At 41.6% G+C, this 19,292-nt stretch overlaps 1 protein-coding gene across 1 annotated transcript in view; it reads right to left on the minus strand.

Annotated features, from left to right (window-relative positions):
• EPHA4 (EPH receptor A4) overlaps nucleotides 1–19,292 on the minus strand; it is a 152,874-nt gene that overhangs the window by 54,856 nt on the left and 78,726 nt on the right. The window contains exon 5 of the mRNA XM_077748712.1: nucleotides 10,065–10,403. Coding sequence (XP_077604838.1) covers nucleotides 10,065–10,403 — 339 coding nt within the window. The remainder of the gene's footprint in view (nucleotides 1–10,064; nucleotides 10,404–19,292) is intronic.

Genomic DNA, 19,292 nt, shown 5'->3' on the forward strand with positions numbered 1-19,292 from the left:
TAAGGCTTGCTTATCTTGACAGATTAAAATGTAAAACCTAAAAACAAAAAGAAATCCTCACAAGTCTTCACCTGAAGAATGCTCTCTTGATGTATACCCACGCGAAAACTGCACGCAGACACTGATGTGCTGAGAAGGCTCTGTACGGTGGGGTAACATGGACACACATTTTAATGAGTCCCTGTAGATTTAAGATCTCTCAATGCAAGATTAGTCCTGCAGCACGGCTCTTGGTTTTCCTGGCGTTTAAAGGAAAAAACTCTTTAAAGACATTAGTAGGGGGTTAATGGGAGGTTTGATAAAAGTTTCTCTGGATCTTTTTATTAATGTTCAATGCAAACTAGACTCTAGGGTCTCTCCTAGCTGATCGGAGGAGATAGTCATTAATTTAGCCAGTTGGAGTGATACCTCGTCAATGTAGAAGCCCATCTAAAACCTTTGCTAGTCCTGCACAGTTCATTTCTCATCTCAGCCACGCACGTATGTTTTCAAATCCCTTGATGGCTTCTCCAGAGGGTGCAAAGATGGTGTTCGTATTTGAAGTAGTAAGCACAGCACTGAGAAATGAAAAATGAATCAGAATGAGGCCGTCAAGTGTTGCCGGTGAAGGCTGGTGAATGGATCTCCCTTCACACACACACACACACACACACACACACACACACGTATGTGAATATGATCATTTATGTAAGAGTGAAGGGATAGGAGTGGCGTTGGGGGGGGGATGTGAAAACGTGTCCTCAGTCTTGGGTGTAAATAAAACTTTCATTTTCTTAGAGGGAACACCAGTTGACTATTGAACAGCATGGGTTTGAACGGAGAAGGTTCACTTTTATGTGGATTGTTTTAATACAAGACTGTACTATAAATGTATCTTCTCTTCCTTATGGGTTCCTTAATATCATTTCCTTTTCTCTAGCTTACTTCATTGTAAGAATATAGCATACAATATACATAACATACAAAATAAGTGTTAATCTCTTTTTTATGTTATTGGTAAGGCTTCTGGGCAACAGTAGGCTATTAGTAGTTAAGTTTTGGGGAGTCAAAAGCTATACGTGGACATTTGATGGTATAGGGGTTGATGGTCTCTGCCCCTGTGTTGTCTGAGGGTCAACTGTATCAACACCTTTTTTTAAATGCAATTTTTATGTATACAGTAATTACTGGTAGGCTCAATACACACTATTTGTCTCTGCTGCTCAGTCAGCCTTGAAGCTAGATAATTTAGTACATTCTTTTTTTTTTTTTCTCCCCACCAGGACTTGTCACACCAACTCTGAATACAAATTCACAGACCCTGGTACCACACATAAGAAGCTGTGTGCCCCTATACATCTCCTGGTTTATTTTATTCTTAATTATGATCATAATTAGTGAGTATGCTTACTAATTATAGAAGCAGCAACAATATTCAATAGACATGAAATTATTTTATGTATAACCTTAGAATCAAAAGCCCGTTCCCTTTCTTTAAAAAAATGTACTAAGTGTTTTAAAATGGACACTTCCTAGGCACTGACAAATAAACTTCTAGGAATCCATAGGTGGGTCTGAGCTGTTAATGAGAAAACCTTAGCCTGGCTTCTCTGAAATCCATTGTGTGCTTCTTCAGGCCTCTAATTACTCATGCACAGAAAGGACTCTACCCAGCTTCTACTTAGGAGCCCTAATCATTACATACCAACCACTGAGGATGCGCAAACAACTTCCCAGCAAAATCTCTCAACACAATTGCTCTCCAATTTGTTGAAAGAATTTTAAAAATGTGTCTTTAGAAAGATTTCCGACTTAACATTCGACTAGTTTCATCATGTGTTTTGCATCTAACTTTCTTCGGAGTGAGAAAAATAGAACACGATGTACTTGAGATCAAAGGTGAATGAGAGACCATCTCCATGAAGGGACAATGTAAAAGAGTAGCGTGTATGACTATTTAAGAAGGGAATTGCTGCCAGCGTCCTGCAACCTCACCTCAGTGCTCAGAATGCATGTTTTCAAGAGAACTGGACATTGTCTGATCAGAACACTCAAGCATGTTCTACATTATACATGTAAACCTGAGTATCACTGGAAAAGACATCTGTGGTACAAGAAAGCAAAGGTATGCTTGAAATTCTACCCGATTCCCTGAAGTCTTGTTTATACAGCCAAAACCTCTAAAAAGGCAGGGGTCTTGCCAATTATGAAAATTATCTCGAATGTGAGATTAATCTAAATGTTAATCCACTGTAACCGTGGCCACGGTTGTTTCTGACAAATGACACCCTCATGTCAACACCTTCTCAACCTCCTTCCTGACTGACCCTCTTTGTCGTGTTCGTACTCCAGAGCAGGAGTCTGGACAAAGAGTGAGATCGTTAATATATATGCTGTACAGGCTATTCCCTCTCCTGAAGCCACTCAGCTCTGCTCTTGTCCTGTGAAACCAGTTTTAGACAATCCGCCAACAAACGAGGGGGCTTTGTTCCTATAAAACTTCTTGACAGACACAGAAAATTGTATTTTATATAATTTCCACACATTGCAAAATATTCTTCCTCTTTCGGTTATTTGCAACCTTTTGAATTAGAAAAACTATTTTTTAGTGGGTTACACACCACCTGGTAGAAGATTGAGATTTGGCTCCTGGGTTTTGGTTCACCAACCTCTGCTCGAGGGCACTAACAGAAGTCGGATATCTGTGCTTCAAAAATATCAACAGGCTCCCCCCTCGCTCCTCTTGCTTTTCAAACTTACAGAAAAGCGACAATTCTGGTCACCTCCTGTTTGGGTTAATATTCCATTACCATTCTCCAAGTCACCAGGAGTATGCTTTCTGCTGTTAATTTGATAGCGAACCACACTTGAGGCCACTCCCATGCTGTCCCTCATACCTAACTGTGGCCAGAACCTTTTCAGAATGACCTTGCTCTTCAACGCCTTTTCACACTGGGCCAAACTGGACCTCCTGATCCCTCTCCCTTCTTCCTGTTCCTTTCTAACCTTAGTTCTGTTCACACAATGGTCCCATTACCTGACATCTGCCTTCATTTCACTCTAGTTAGAGGCAGAATTGTACACAGTGATGGGAAAGAAGTTTGCACAGGCCCTTCCAAAGCTCTGTTCTTCATTTGATATTTATTTGTAGGATATTTTTGAAATCGCACAAAAATTGTCTAAGCCGCAAACCCCACAAAATCTGGTGCCACCATTCCGAGAGCACATTACCTAACTCAGTTGCTCTAAGATGTTTCTGTTTCTCCCACCATCTCCTTGAAGCCTTCCCCTTACCATGTAGAAGACAGGTAGCAATTATACCCAGTGGGGATGAGAATTCCCACTGTTCTCCATTATCCTACTCAAATAACATAATCTGTCTAATTAAAAGATGACAAAGAAAGAAAGAATGGGAACTTGCCAGTTGAGTAATAAAAGACAGTATGCCTCTTGTACTTAGTTATTTTCTTTTCTCTACTCATTATTTTGGTTTTATTAAATTTAGCACTACTTGAGAAAGAATTTGCTGATTGTTTTTGCTATAAATAAACGTGTTAAGTGACAAACAGGTATGGAATATCTACTATGGACTGTGCAGTGGCATTAACATCGAGGTGTCCTGTCATTTTATTGTTGATGTGGTGGGTTTTATTTCCTTTCAGTCTTCTTGATTGTCCATCCTAGAGAACAAGGCCAGTATAACAAGTAGCACCAGTTCATGTGAAGGTGAAACAACTGGGCTTCTTCACAAGGGGCCCAAAAGGGCTGTTTATAACTGCCTACCCTCTACGAGCAGTGTCGGGAGGACTATGTTCCCGGCATGAAGCAGTGGAACCAAGCAGAGCCAGGCTGGCGACAGGACCCTTGGAAAGTCGGAATTTCTATGAAGTCACGAAACCCGTTTCTCAAACGTCTATCACTAGAGCAGAATTTCTCCGTCTTGGCACCATGGCCATTTTGAATCAGATAATTCTTTGCTGTGGGGGCGGTGCTATGCACGATGGGGTGTTTAGCAGCATCCCTGGCTTTCGCCCACGAGATATAATGGCGCTCCCAGCTGCGACAACCAAAAAGATCTCCAGACATTGCCAAATGCCCAGAGAGGCACGTGGAACAACTGGACTCAAGAGGCAGCTAGCTTACTGTTTTGCCCTTCAAAGGAAATACCTGGGTAGGTGTGGGTTTGGAGGGGTAGAGAGAAGGCAGGATTCAGGTGCACCCTGCTAATTTTGTGGAAGCATGTTTTGGAATTTTCCCCATCCTTGGAATTGCCTTTAGAGCCCATTTCTGGGGGTGCCTTAGTTGATTAAGTGGCCAACGTTGGCTCAGGTCATGATCTCACAGCTCGTGAGTTCAAGCCCCATGTGGGGCTCTGTGCTGACAGCTCGGAGCCTGGAGCCTGCTTCGGATTCTGTGTCTCCCTCTCTCTCTCTGTCCCTCCCCTGCTCATGCTTTGTCTCTCTCTCTCTCTCTCTCTCTGTCTCAAAAATAAACATTCAAAATTAAAAAAATACAACAACAACAACTAGAGCCCATTTCTGAACATCCTCCGGGAATAAGCCCGACTTCTTCACGCTCATAACTCATGGCTGTATTCTTGGAATTACAGACTTCTGGAATTAGAAAAGATCTTAGAGATCAGCTAGGTTCAAATAACTACGTAATCCACCAAATATCCAGACTCCTCCAAACTCAGTGTGTTAAAGATATTCGTCACCAGGACACAGCAGCTGTGCTAAAAAGAGATTACCAGATGCCATTTCATTGTCAAGTATCTACAAGAATATTTCATGCCAAGTAAAAATCAGAAGTGTGATCACTGGGGCACCTGGTCGTCTCCGTCGGTAGAGCATAATGACTCTTGATCTCGGTTGGTGAGTTTGAGTCCCATGTTGGGTGTAGAGTTTACTTAAATAAACAAAGAAACAATCAAATAAATAAATGTGTGATCGATGTCCCAGGTGCAATTGGGGGTTAGGAGGGAATGAGTATGACCATAGCCATGCATAATGATGTAAAACAAACAGAACAACCTTGAGCATGATTGGGCCACAGAGCTGGGAGGACAGGGGTGGCGGGTTTGGAGGCTGAGGCTGTGCAAGCTAGCTCTGACATTGTCAGATCTACTGCTGGCTGCCATCTCAGCATTTTTTCGCAAAAAGATTCACAGTTCTGTTGCTTGGCCAGGAAACACCCTTGTTTCATTTTTACAGCGGGTCTTTCTCCTAGCGACACATCCTGTATTCATTTGCCCGAGATGGTCCACTTAAGGAAAAGTAAACCAAAGAAAAGCCATTTAGAAAACAAATCACCCAGCCGTCTCCGTATTCGCTTTTCATAAACACCCAGAACCATCTCTTCCTAAACAAAACACGCAACGGTTGCTACATCTAACGGATGTTAGATGGAGGAAGGGCAACTGTAAGTTTTCCCGGGCAATCTCACTTTGTTCCTTGTGGACTGTAACGCAGGGAAGTGTCAGTAGGGAGGGGGGAGGAGTTGCCATTTTCCTTGTCTGCTCTTCTAGAAGGCTCTTCTTGTCTGCTCTTCTGCTGGGGCTCCCACCCTCACCCGCCTCCCACCTTCTCCTTCACACTCTTGGCATAGAGTGGGGGTGGGGGTGAATTCTCCCCTGGAGGTCACCCTCCCACCTGCACAGAGCGGACAACCTCAGGGGCTCAGGCTTTCTCCTTCAGGGAGCCTGCCCTCAGCCAGCTGAGCTAGACTGTCTCTGGGTGACACTGGGCAAGCGTCATTAGAGCCAGCCCTTTTGGCCCCAGAAATAAAGCTCACATCCTTCAATCAGATGGTCAGTCAGCAATAAAGCTGACGTCCTGAGTTCCCTTTGTCTGGGTGCCAGTGGTCAATTGGGTTTGAACTCAGGAGGGGAAGAAAAGCACTTTGTTATTTACCTCTTCAGACCCCAACGGTAAGATTTGGGTGAGAATGCTTTAAACCATGTGAGAACACCAGCCCATTCACACCACATTCCACAAGTAAAGGATCAAAGGCGGGTCAAACCTACGTTTCCAGTGCCCAGATACTGGTTTCACAAATGGGGTGAGCGCCAAGCTGAATACAGAGATGCTATTAATTATCCAATAATTGAAAAAGAAAGCAACGTTGTCCTTTCAGGAACGGGGGGAGGGGGGGTGCTCACTGGTTTCAGGGACTAGCCCTGACATCAGCTAGGGTGAGTCGGGTCACCTTCATGAACCTGTTCAGCTCTGAGCATCTCAGAGGTCTTGGTGACAAAACCAGGTACCTGAGGAAGGTCTGTATTTTGTTGTTGTTGCTGCTGTTCTGTTGTTGTTAAATAGCTACTGATGAGAGAAAGAACCAGGGCAAAGAACCAGAAAAACAGGGCAAAACTGGAGAGCCCCTAAAGTGTGGCTTTCAGGTGCTAAATGCTAACATGCATTTATTCTATGTATTCCTTATAGGATGAGCCATCGTTGCCTACAGGGGTCTCTAAGGAACTGGGTTTAATGAAATGATAGGAACGACTGCAATTAGAATATAATTGTGTGTACATAAATATGCTTAGGGGAGCCTTGATAGAGTTTACGATTGCTACATTCACCCAGAATTTTGGCCCGCATTATTAATTTGCCCTACTATGAAGAAAGGGTTTGTTAATCAGAGATAAACTATTCCGCTGATACTGAATTAGAGAACTCCAAATCGTATAACGAGGCAGTGCTACGCATATACACAACTCTCTACTAAGCGAAAGCTTTCCGGCTGGCCACATAGGAGGTCTCCTTATTGAAAGATTTATTTTTAATTTTGAACAGCTTCCCAGCATTATCCTTCATGAAAATTAAAATAGGGAGACGGAGTTTTGTCCCGTTCAGCAAACCGCCTGGCAGGTCTGCTCGTCACGAAGCTTCGGTGTGTCAGAGGAACTCCCTGCCCACCCTCCTGCTAGATCTAAAAGCCATGAGAGACTCTTGAATGCTGAGAACAAACTGAAGACTGATGGGTGTGGGGGGGAAGGGGGTGATGGGCATGGAGGAGGGCACTTGTGGGAATGAGCACTGGGTGTTATATGGAAACCAACTTGACAATAAACTATTTGTGAAAAAAAAAAAAGAAACTGCTTACAGAATCAAAGAATTATAGGAATTTTATTTTTATAACTTTTGTGGCATGATTAACATGTATTGACTATTTTTATGTGTTTTTCCTTTGTGCAAAGCAACACAATCCTGAGAAACAAAAAGAAGACAAAAATAATCTATAATTCCATAGCTCATCGATAACTACTGTCAACATATAGGCACATCACTTCCTGTACTTTTTTAATGCAATTTTAAACATATATACACATGTATGTATTATATGTAATATATATGTGTATTGTATATGTATTTGAAGGCATCATAATGCATATATTTTATAATTTACTTTTCATACCCAACTATACCATGATCATCTTTTTTTTTTTACATGGATAACTATACTTCTTTGTAATTTAAAAACTTTTTTTAAAATGTTCATTTATTTTTGAGAGAGAGAGACAGAGAGCAAGGGGAGAAGGGGCAGAGAGAGATAGGGAGACACAGAGTCCAAAGCTGGCTCTAGGCTCTGAGCTGTCAGCACAGAGCCCTATGCGGGGCTTGAACCCACAAACTGTGAGGTCATGACCTGAGCCAAAGTCGGATGCTTAACTGACTGAGCTACCCAGGTACCCCTAAATCTATGTAATTTTATTCATTATCTAGCATTTGATCCTGTAGATAATTTACAATCAACCCTGTATTGTAGGATTCTTAGGCTTGTTCATATTTTCACCTTTATGAACAGAATACTGCAAATACTATCTATGTGAATAATAAGAAAAAAAAAAGAATCACACCTACATTTTTAATGGAACTTAGACTTTCTTTCCCTCCCTCTCGCGTATGGTTTTTGCACATTTTCTTCTTTTGGAGGATTTTTAGCCTGCCTTCCTTGGACTCCTTGGGCCTTCTGTTAGAGCTGACATAATCCCTTGGCCCCAATTCTTACGTATACAGAGTCATAGCAGTCCCCCCACAAAATCTGTAGGAGCCAAGCCTGTCCTCCACAGGTCTCCCAAAGGCTCTTCTCTGCCAGAGAGAATGATGTCACCTTGCACAGCTGAGGCCTCAAAAAGGTCCCTTCCTACTTTTAAATCAGTTAAGAACACAAAGTAGTGATGTGTCTGAAGATAAGTACATCAGGCTGAACATAAGAATATTGATTGGATCATAAACCGGATTCCCCAGCGGGCGCAGAGAGGTTGGCTCTGTCTAACTCAGAGATACCAGTAGCACCAATATGTTCCCCAGGATCTACGGGCAACATTTCCAAAAAAGAACTAATAAAAAGCTGGCAAAGACAGAGTACTTGTGATGCTATCAAAAGCTCCTAAGTCACACCAGTCTTTGTAGAAAAATAAAACTGATCACCACTAACAGTGTTCACCACCCCAAAAGCGCAGAAATAAAAGACCAGAGCAAAACCAGACGATCTGTTAACACCACATATTTTAAAAGACTGGTTGCATCTGTATAATTGAAGCTACCTTCCCGTAAGATTTGCCATTCTAGCTCCAGTTTAAAATCTCGCCTGCATCGTAACTTTGTATTTATTTTAGAGAGTTCAGGGCAAGGGAAAAAATAATGGCTTTGGACTGGGACCCTGGAATACTTTTTACTATAGAATCAATTAATACAGATATATTTTACTTAACTATTGAGTGCACTTACTGAAACATTCATTTAAGAGAGAAGTACAGTAAGAGGTGATAGGACTGCTTGGCAATTTATAATCCTGTTCCGGCGAAGTTTGTTGTTCTTAAGAGCCTCGTGAAAGGATAAGCTATCGTTCTTTTTTCCCTATTCCCCTTTAACTTTCCAGAAATAAATAACAAGGAGCCAGCAATGTGAAGCAGGTGGCAGAGATCCAAAATGGAAAATTAGCAGAAGAAAGCGTGGAAACGTTTGCAGGAAAGGAACAGAACAAGTGGGTCAGGAGCTGTAACCTGCAAATGCAAATTCCACTTTGAGCTTTGAAATATCCGCTATTCGACACTTTGTAACAGTTCTGCAGGGAACTCAGCAGAAACTCTTCATGAACAGAGAATGTCTTCAAGGCCTTGGATACAAGAGGAAAGTGATGCCGAAAATGGGGAAAATGAAATCTCCCTGCTACCCGCCACGTGTCATTACGGATTCGCCTATCAAAGTGGCTACAAACCTACTTTGTGTTTTGAGGACAATTTTGCCAAACCACACAGAGAGGGCTGCCCATTAAACTATTCACCGTCCACAGATTTACCTGACGACCATTGTAAAGGTCTGTATACATTTTTTAAATTCAAACAAGATCAAAACTATAGCCACTGATGCTTTTGTTGGAAAAGACAGCACATGCCAATATTGTATTCTGCATTGGTAAGAAAGCAATTTATTAACCCAAGAGAATCTTTTAAATGCTCTGATGTCCAATCATGGGCCTTGTGATCAAAATGGCTGATACAATCCCTCACAAGAGAAGTCCAGCATGGAGTGGCTCAGCTCACTGGACTGGCATCCTCTTTCAATCAGACAGTGTCTCTTAATCTCATGCAATCGTCACCATGCAGTATACGGCATGCTATGCAGTTGGATGTCCAAAACAGTATTGGTGGAATGAGTGATCATTCTTCTAAGAATCTTTTGTATTACAAAGCAGCTCGCAAGTTTATATTCAGATCTATGTGGTCCTACTTTGATTGTAGAATTAAATTTAATTCATGGATACCTACTTAAGCCCTTTATCTCTATATGTTTATTTACTTCTTATTTTTTAAATTTTTTAATGTTTACTTATTTTTGAGAGAGAGAGAGAGAAAGAGTGTGGGGGAAGAGCAGAGAGAAAGGGAGACATAGAATTCGAAGCAGACTTCAGGCTCTGAGCTGTCAGCACAGAGCCCGATGGGGGGTCGGGGGGAGGTTTCAAACCCACAAACTATGAGATCACGACCTGGACCAAAGTCAGACGCTCAACCAACTGAACCACCAGGCGCCCCCTCTCTATATGTTTATATCATATAAGAAAGTAGACCCAATTCCTACCTGCTTGGTTGGTCGTCACGGTGACAGACACTGACTGGTCCGGGCTGGGGTTATACTTGGACACCCCATTCACTGCCCAGATTTCAAATGTGTAATTGGTGTGAGCCAAGAGGTCAGTGATGGAAACTTTGGTGGTCTTCAGGCCATTCTGCTGGGGGGTATAGTGGACTCCACTCCCGCAGGGCCGGCACTTGCTGGAATCACCAGCCCCACATCGCTTGCACACCACATTGTAGGAAATGTCCTGGCGGCCACCTGTGTTCTGAGGACTGCTCCATTCCAAGTTCACTGACGTCTCATTGACATTTGAAATCAAGTTGAGGGGAGCAGATGGTGGGCCTAGAGAAGGGAAGAAAAAAAAACACATGTACATTACCACACCAAGAACTCAAACTAGCCTTTTGGAATCTCTCTGAGTTTCCATTATTCTCTGCAACTATGGGAAGTAAGGTGGGCCCATGTGGCAAAGAAAGCAGAAAGCCAATCAAGTCAGCAAAAAGCAAACAAACAAAACAACAACAACAAAAACCAAAAAAAAAAACCTTTTAAAAAAGTACAATGTGAAAGAAGGCTGCATGGATGTTAATTTCACTCCTGTACAAACAATGGGAGCATTGCCTGCTACCCCGAGATGCCATGCGTCTCTACATCAAACACGCTCCGAGTCCAGGCTTCTCTTTGAAGTGGCAGAAAAATAAGATAGAACTTATCTGGTTTTTATCTCATCATCTGAAAACAGGTATATGAGCGTGATTCAAGTTCCCAGGGCCATTGTGGGACTCTGGTAAAGTAATAGTTATGTACCAATTTTGAAGATAAATCGGGATTCCTAAGTGCGGCATGTCCTCAATGTGAAATAAATTAACTGAATTGTGTAGATGTGCCTCTTCAGTTTAACACGGCAGTTGAGGGTTAAGCTCTTTGTAGGTAATTAGTAGAAACTGGTGTAACCTGGTTGCAGAGATGTCAAAGGTGCAGTTGTTGGGAGATCCCAACTTGTGGCAGTGATTGTGCAAAGGCTCTGGGGCCCTGCGTCCTGCCCTTCAACAAGCCAAGGCCGGACCAGGCCCTTTACGCTTACTCATTCCCACTGACATCAAAGAGTTTATGAAACATGAATGGTGGTGGTAGCTATTTTGAAACAGAACAACTGACCGCAAACAACATAGTGGTTGGTTTTAAAGATAGCAATAAAAAAAATAAGGCTAGAGAGCCATGATGAACCCTCTTGCTTCTTGCTGTAGATTAGTCTTTACATGTCAAAGAGTTGTAACGCAAACTGCCTTCAAGGAGAAGGATCAAGGGGGAGAAGGGAGGGAATATTCCTGATCTGAGCCAGCTGCAAAGGTTGGAAAGACATCTGCCTAGCTCTAATGAAAAATACCACCTCAATGGGACACGTGGAAAGTCCTCTCTTTTCCTTTCTCTTTCCGATTTTGGTCTTCCAAGAAAAGAACCAGAGTGAGTTTTAATGAAAATTCCAGGTTTTGTGCCCGCTTGCTCTATTCTCATTTATTTGCAATGACTGCTTTAAGGGAAATGTGTTCGTGTTCCTCAGGAAAAGGAAGTTAACTGGAGGCCTGTATGAACTGGGAAGAAGCATTTTCTAGTCAACCATATTGGACTGTGTTTTTTCACAGTAGCCATTGACAGAGAATCGAAATAGGTGACCTACTAATAATGAGTCATACTCAATATTTATCACTCAGCTCATGCTGATGGATTGCTAAAGGATCTTTGTGGTAATGCTGAGAGAGGGTAATCCAGGGATTCCCCAAGCTCCCCTTGAGACTAATTATCAACAATCTTTTAGTTTTGAGGTCTGTTCCCCATCCAGGGTTGTAAAATTTGTGCTTAAAAGTAAGATTACCCTGCAGAAGTCTTGCTTAGATTTCAAATTTATAGCTACAGTCTTTAGCTTATTGACTGGAATATTATAAAGGTAAGTATTTTGTCAATAAATGAACAGTTATTTAAAATCATGGTGTCCTAGAGACAGATAGGAAGTTACAGATAATTTGGCCAAGCAAATAACCTCATTTCAAAAAAATGAGGGAACTGAGATCCGGTAAGTGGACCTGATAATACTAAAAATCATGCAATTTAATTAGTGACAGATCTGGACTAAAATCCAAAAGTACTAACCCCCAGTCTGGGCTTATTTCCACTCCATTATGTGGCTCCCAATAAAGGTATAATAACAACAAAATCAGTAGTTTCTGCCAAAGTTTAAGAGGTAAAGGTAGGAAGAGGGAGGGCATGTCTTCAGTCCTGTTCAAATGTTATGGATGCTCGCCACCATGGTGATATCCATTAGTAGTCAGCAGCTAAAACCACAGCTTGGTTTATAAAATGGGTCAGCCACGGGTTCCTATTTTGCTGTGACTTCCAGGGTTAAATACGAGTGACTCTTAAATCCATTAACCTCCTTGCCAAGGTTCCTGATCCACTTTCACATGGGAAAATGTGACACAATGAATCAAGCAATGCAGAAGCAAAAAGTCAGTAATTAGTATGTAGGACGGGGCATGGCGGTGTCTAAACAGAGAAGAAATGGAGCAGAAAACTAAATGGTCACAGGACTCAGAGATATAACACTGCCCCATGGGAAAGAAAAAAAAAGATGCAGCAAGATTTCAAAATGGAGGGCTGGGTCAAAAACCCTGGGGTGGAAGCTAAAGGGAAGACAGAGTTCAAGTTCCATGATGCCTCCATGAATGGTTTGGTGAATTGTACTGCGTATGTTTTGCTTTGCTGCCATAGATAGTGATGTTATATGGGCTTAAAAATTGGACTATGGCAGAGTTTTATTTTGTGGGGTTTTTTTTTGGGGGGGGAGGGGCAGCAGATATAAAAATGCCCACCCAGTATGATTCTAATGGTGTTCTGCAAAGGCCTGGAAAAGAGCGCATGCTTTATAAATTAAAATCATAACTGTGGTTGTATTTTGTTTGCGGGATCGTGGTTTTCTTTTCTTTTTTTTTTAACTCGTGAAAATTAAAAGATGGTAAGTATATTTCCATTTACAAGGAGGCACCATCTTTTCCTCAGAAAATAAAGTATTCTCAGGACAAGAAAATATAAACTTTAATACGACCAAAAAGCCCATCCAGTTCCAACAGTCATGCCTAATATTAATAGCAGCACCTTAAAACAATTACTTGTTGAGATGGAAAAGAAAACAGGCTATAAGGAAAAGAAAACAGCATTCTCAGTCACATGGGCTGTCTCGGTAAATATAAGGCATCCAGGAGAAAAAAACTTAACCCTTCGATTATATTGTCTTCTGTTTACGTAAGTAGTGTATCTGGATATTTGGGAACAATTAAATTTCTGACAAGTGATTTTGCCTTTCTCATCAGAAATACGTCAACCTGGAGTAAGTCTCCAGTTACAAACATGAGATCTGTAACAAAACGGGATAATCATGCTGTTTGTTTAACTTTCCTAGTCTCCATATTGAGATCATCTCTACTAAGTCCATAACCTCAAGTAGCTTATAGGTCATTTTACATGATAAGGTTTTCTCCTTTCCACAACTACCCACTACTAGCCTTTATATAGGACTGGCAGCAATTCTGCTTATGGTATCGTTCCACATTTCAGGACAACATTTATTTTTATGTGTAACTTTGTTCGGAACATGTGACGGGGTCTTGCTATTCATACACACACTGCCTATCTGTTTACACCACCAGTCTATGTACTCCCCAAGAGAGTTGATGTCTTCATCATTTCCCAGTGTCCACCCTGATTCCCAGTTCAGAACACGCACAGTAAATGCTCGAGGAGTTGACAGATGAATGAATGGCTAGATGGAAAACTAACAAAGTTCTGTAATGCATCTGAGGCTTACTACCTATGGTGTGTAAATACAGCCTTCCTTGAGCTAAAGCTGGGTGAGTCAGCTCTTTACATACAGACTCATTTGCATTAAGATAAAGGAGTATCTCGATATATCTAGTTTAATTCAAGTCCCCCTTTTCTACAGTTTAAAAAGACTTTGGAAAAGGTAAGTAGGGCTCTATATGTCATATATCAGTGATTACTTTTTCTTGGGAGGGACTGTGGACTCATTTGTTTATTCAACAGATACTTATTATCTGTCGCCTGCTCTAGAAGACAGAGGGAAAAAGAAATCTGATTCATTTTGATGTTTCCTAGATAACTGAAGAAGGAAAGGGCAGGAAATCAGGTGGAAGGAAAAGACTAAAGGAAGCTAAATATGGACGATGTGAGCATGAGGAGGTATAGTGCAGGCACTGTACTCACTCTCATTTTTATATCTCCATTACCAGCCAGTGTGGCTAGGAGCTTAAAATGTGGACTCCATGGGGGGCCTGGTCGGCCCAGTAGACTATGCAACTCTTGATCTCAGGGCTGTTAAGTTCGAACCCCATGTTGGATGTAGAGATTCCTTAAAAATAAAATCTTAAAAAAATTAATTAAAAATTATGTGACCTTGGGGCAGCTGGGAGGCTCAGTCGGTGAGCATCCAACTCCAGCTCAGGTCATGATCTCATGGTTCGTGGGTTCGAGTCCCACATTGGGTTCTGTGCTGACAGCTCAGAGCCCGACACCTACTTCAGATTCTGTGCCTCCCTCTCTCTCTGCCCTTCTCCTGCTCATTTTCTCCCTCTCTCTCTCAAAAATAAACATTAAATTTTTTTAAAAAAAATAATAAAATATATGGCCTCCATCAATCATGGTTTTGTTAATTTAGGATTGGTTATTATTACTTTCTTTCTCCATCTTATTTCCAGGTGATCGTTTATCGGGGCTTGAAGCTGTAGAAAATCTTATATCTAAAGAAAGCTAAGCTTTATATTTTGAAAGGTAGACTGGCCTTTTTCTTACTAGCATTTGTAGAACCACAGCTTTCCTATACCTTTTATGTTTACCATCAAAATTAAGACATTTTTAACTACAAATCAATCAAATGCTGGAGTGTCGGTAAGGGAAAATAAATGTACTTCCTTTCCATTTTTTTTTAAACTTCTTTGGAATTCATGTATAAAAGTCCCTATCTGTCTCCAAGAATGGAGCTAGAATGTTAAACTATTTTAAATGTCTCATGTTTAGAATGTCCTTCACGTTTGAAAGATAATGTAGTGGCAGAGAAAATAGCTCTGCTACCGGAACCTAAACTCAAATGCAATAATCCTTTACTTACAAATCCTTTACAACAGTATTCAACAAAACTTTCTCTGTAAAGGACCAGATGGCTAGTCAGTATTTCAGGCATCATGGGCCACACGTTCTCTGTAGCTACTACTCAGCTCTTCACTGTACCTTGAATGCAGCCATAGACATCACCTAAACAAATGGATGTGACTGCGTCTCACGAAAATTTTATTTGCAAAAACCAGGGGTGGTTGAATTTGGCCTTCGGGCGGTAGTTTGCCAACCCCAGCTATAAAGAAATTGTTGGGATAAATGTACCCTTCCCTCAACAAATGCTCATTAGAATCCTCACAATTTGGCACATTAGTTCTAGGAACTTCAAAAATTTTTTTAACGTTTTATTTATTTCTGAAAGAAAGAGAGGGAGATACAGAATCTGAAACAGGCTCCAGGCTCTGAGCTAGCTGTCAGCACAGAGCCCGATGTGGGGCTCGAACCCACGAACCGTGAGATCATGACCTGAGTCAAAGTCAGACGCTTAACTGACCGAGCCACCCAGGTGCCCCTAATTCTAGGGACTTCAAACACACCCTGAAATGATCTAGGGGGCTCAGTCCAAGAACCCCCGATTTATATCTTCCTACAGCCCTAGATTCTAAGGTTGAAGTTACTTCTACCTTCACTGACTCAGGAAGAAATAAAATATGTGACATACTATGGCTGATTTCCTGAGTTTCTCAGTGTTTTGAAAGAAATGGGCACTGTCTTTCCTGCCACTGTGAATAAATTGAATGAACATCCATTTGCTTCACTGGTGTGAAATACTTTCTGTATGGCACAGCAGGTACTTGTGAAAGGTGCTACAGTGGGTAATTATTATTTTCTAGTGGGATGTCAAGTTGCATTCGGTTGACAGGAGTTTGACAATATGAAGCCCCAAAGAAACCGTTGTCAAAATACAGCAAAAGCAAAGGACTATCATATCATATAATAAAATATCATATCGTGTTATATCATAAAAGGAATCTTGATCTTCCTTAACCCAACATGTGCTCTCTTCTGGGAAAAGACCACCTTCCAGAAACAAAGCATACTTTATCCAGAGAAGTTTAGTGAATGTGACATTTAAGAAGGGCAGTATTCCAAGTATAAGAGAAAATTCTAGTAACTCTACAAATCTTAGTTCTTCTCTCTTGTGTATTAGATGAAAGTATAATTCCTGAGTAGTTTAGAGCACGCACTGGTTTACATCAGGATTTAAAGTGGCCCCTGTAGGAGACCCCCATGTGAACACATCCACATGAAATCTATAGGAGCCTTACTTAGGTCATTGAAAAGGGATCAGCCAACACTGAACCTAAAGTCATAAATGCCTCTGATTTGAAGGAGGAGCTTGGTATAAACCATTCCATGGAAAGTCAAGGTCAAGCTAAGTGCTCCCTATGTACCCCACCCCCAACCCACACGTCAGATAAATGCATTTTTTCCCCAATTTTATAGGTAGCAACTGGAATTTCAGAAAAAGTTTAGAAACCTAAAAGATGGATGCTGTGATCACTGCAGTTAGAAGTGGGTTCTTCTGAAGGTTTTAAATCTGTATGGACACAAGGTTTAATATGCCACAGAACCCCCCAATTTGCAATTTCTTATAACAACTGTTAAAATGCTAACAGACTTTGGGGCCAGGGGGGAAAAGTCAAGTTGAAAATTCCCATTATTAGCACAACTCTAGACACGCAACTCATATATTTTAGACATCGTAGCTCCACCTGCAATTCTCTCCCCCTGGCTTTTTCAATAGCTGCCTCCTTACCCCTCGGGGGGGGGTCTCAGCTCAGATCCTCCCTCCTCCCTCCTGACTCCTCCACGCAAAGCAGAATGCTCCCCTTTCCTCCATTGTGCTGTTATCACATGGTCTTTCTTCCTTCTTGTGAGAATTTTAGATCATCCTACTTGTTATTCATATTCCAATTAGAACAGAAATATTTATTCTGGTTCATGAGAGTATCCCCAGCCCTTAGGAAGGTGCCAAGCATATAATAGATATTCATGAAGTGTCTACTGCATAAGTTAACAAATTAATGATTCTTTAACCCAGTTCAGCTCCATCCTCAGAAGCGTCACCACTAGAGCACTTGTGTATGTTGCAAAAGCATATTTCAGGGGCGCATGGGTGACTCAGTTGCTTGAGCATCGACTCTTGATTTCAGTTCAGGTCATGATCCCAGGGTATGGGATCGAGCCCCACACTGGGCTCTGCGTTGAGTGTGGAGCCTGCTTAAGATTCTCTCTCCCTCTGCACTTCTCCCCCCTCCCCTCTAAAAAAAAAAGAGGGGTGCCTGGTTGGCTCAGTGGGTTGCATGTCTATGACTCTTGACTTAGGCTCAGGTCATGATCCCAGGGTCATGGGACTGAGCCCCACATCGGGCTCCACACTCAGCATGGAGCCTATTTAAGATTCTCTCTCTCCCTCTGCCCCTCTCCTCTGCTCTCACTTTCTCACTCTCTCTACAAAAAATAAATAAATAAAGACATTTCTGAAAATAAACAAAATAGCATATTCCAAAAAGAAAAAAAAAAAAAGGCAATCACAAGCTAGAAGGTTGAAAACCTTCAAATCTGCAACCAGAGCAATGAGATAGTTGATAGGAAGACAAAATAGCTGGGTTCGTGTAAAGAGTGGCTTCCAGAACTATCACAGACATTTAATACTTAACTGATTTTTAATCACCATTTTAAAATTCAATGCCTGAGCCATGAAATTAATTCTGGATGTGGAAAGAAACATCCCCCAAGAGCATGGGCAGAAACCTGACTCTTAAATGATCAATGTCTTCAAATGCTACTACTGTCACCGTACAAAAACGCCAAGGCAACCAGTATAAGACATCCCTTCTGAGGAAGAGGCGCCATGGGGTCTCGAGTTGCACTTCATAAGGCTTCATTAATCATGTACAACTTTTGGACTGTCAATAATACTTCAGTGCCTTAGCTGTAAAACCTTCCAACCCTTCAGATAAGCCTGCGTTAATCTCTCTCCAGCTGAAAGACAGGCTGTAACACGGAGTCAACAGTTGGGGTGTGTAAGTTTTGACTGAAATGAAGCCCATGCTTCCTCCCCCGACAGTTGTATATGTTGCCACCATTAATTGCTTTCTCTCAGTCCTCGAGGCTGTGGGTTTGTTTACACAAAGACTGCTGTTCGGAGACACCTCTTCTGAGATAGATGAACGGGGCAGTTTATGTGTTTTAATGATGAGTAGAGCCAAAGCATAACTGCCCATTATTAAAAAACAGAACTATTTGGATGCATTCATCAGTTGTCACTCCATGAAAAATTCTTGGCTTCCTGTCAGGGTAACTTCTTGCTGCAATTGTGCCCCTGCCTCTTTTTCTGATGTATCTACTTTAACATCCTCCTCTCCAGAAACCTGTCTTTACTGGACTCATTGAGGTTGTGGCTTATTTATCTGAAGAGGACTAGTTTATGGCTGAAGTACCTTAAAAGGAAACTCTCCATTAGCCATGAGGAAGGCATAATGTGAAAGACAGAGAAAAGCGCTTGGTTTTGTTGTTTTTTTCCAAAATTATGAGCAGTTTGCTTTAGAATTAGCCAGACTGTGAATTAATTTACATTTCTTGCAAAGTGGGTTTTTCATACTTTATCTTATTTCATCCTCATAATAAAGCCTGACAAAGAGCATTTATTAGCCTCATCAATCTGATGACCAACATGAAGAGAAGTTAAGCAAGTTGCCTAAATGAATACATTTCAAATGTGCAAAGGTACTGTGACCAGAAAGTCTGATTTTGAGGCTATAATGACCCTTGTCACAAAGATACAAGGAATCCAAAGAAGGAAAAAGAAGAAAGAAAGCACAACTCTGAGCTTTTTGTGGACCATTCCTCCCTTTCACACTTCACCCCAGAATCACACTTCTAGCTTCCCGTCCTTCATGCTGAAATTTGCTGCTATGATTTCCTAGATGGTGCTCTTGTCTTCATTGAGTTATCCTCTCTCTCTGGTCCTAACTTCCACTCAAGAGGGCAATTAGGAGTTCCTGTTAAAGGCTTTTTTCTGGGGGGGTGGGGTGGGGGGAGGTC

Source organism: Crocuta crocuta, unplaced genomic scaffold (genome assembly GCF_008692635.1).
Source record: "Crocuta crocuta isolate KB4526 unplaced genomic scaffold, BGI_CrCroc_1.0 scaffold229, whole genome shotgun sequence".
Classification (NCBI taxonomy): domain Eukaryota; kingdom Metazoa; phylum Chordata; class Mammalia; order Carnivora; family Hyaenidae; genus Crocuta; species Crocuta crocuta.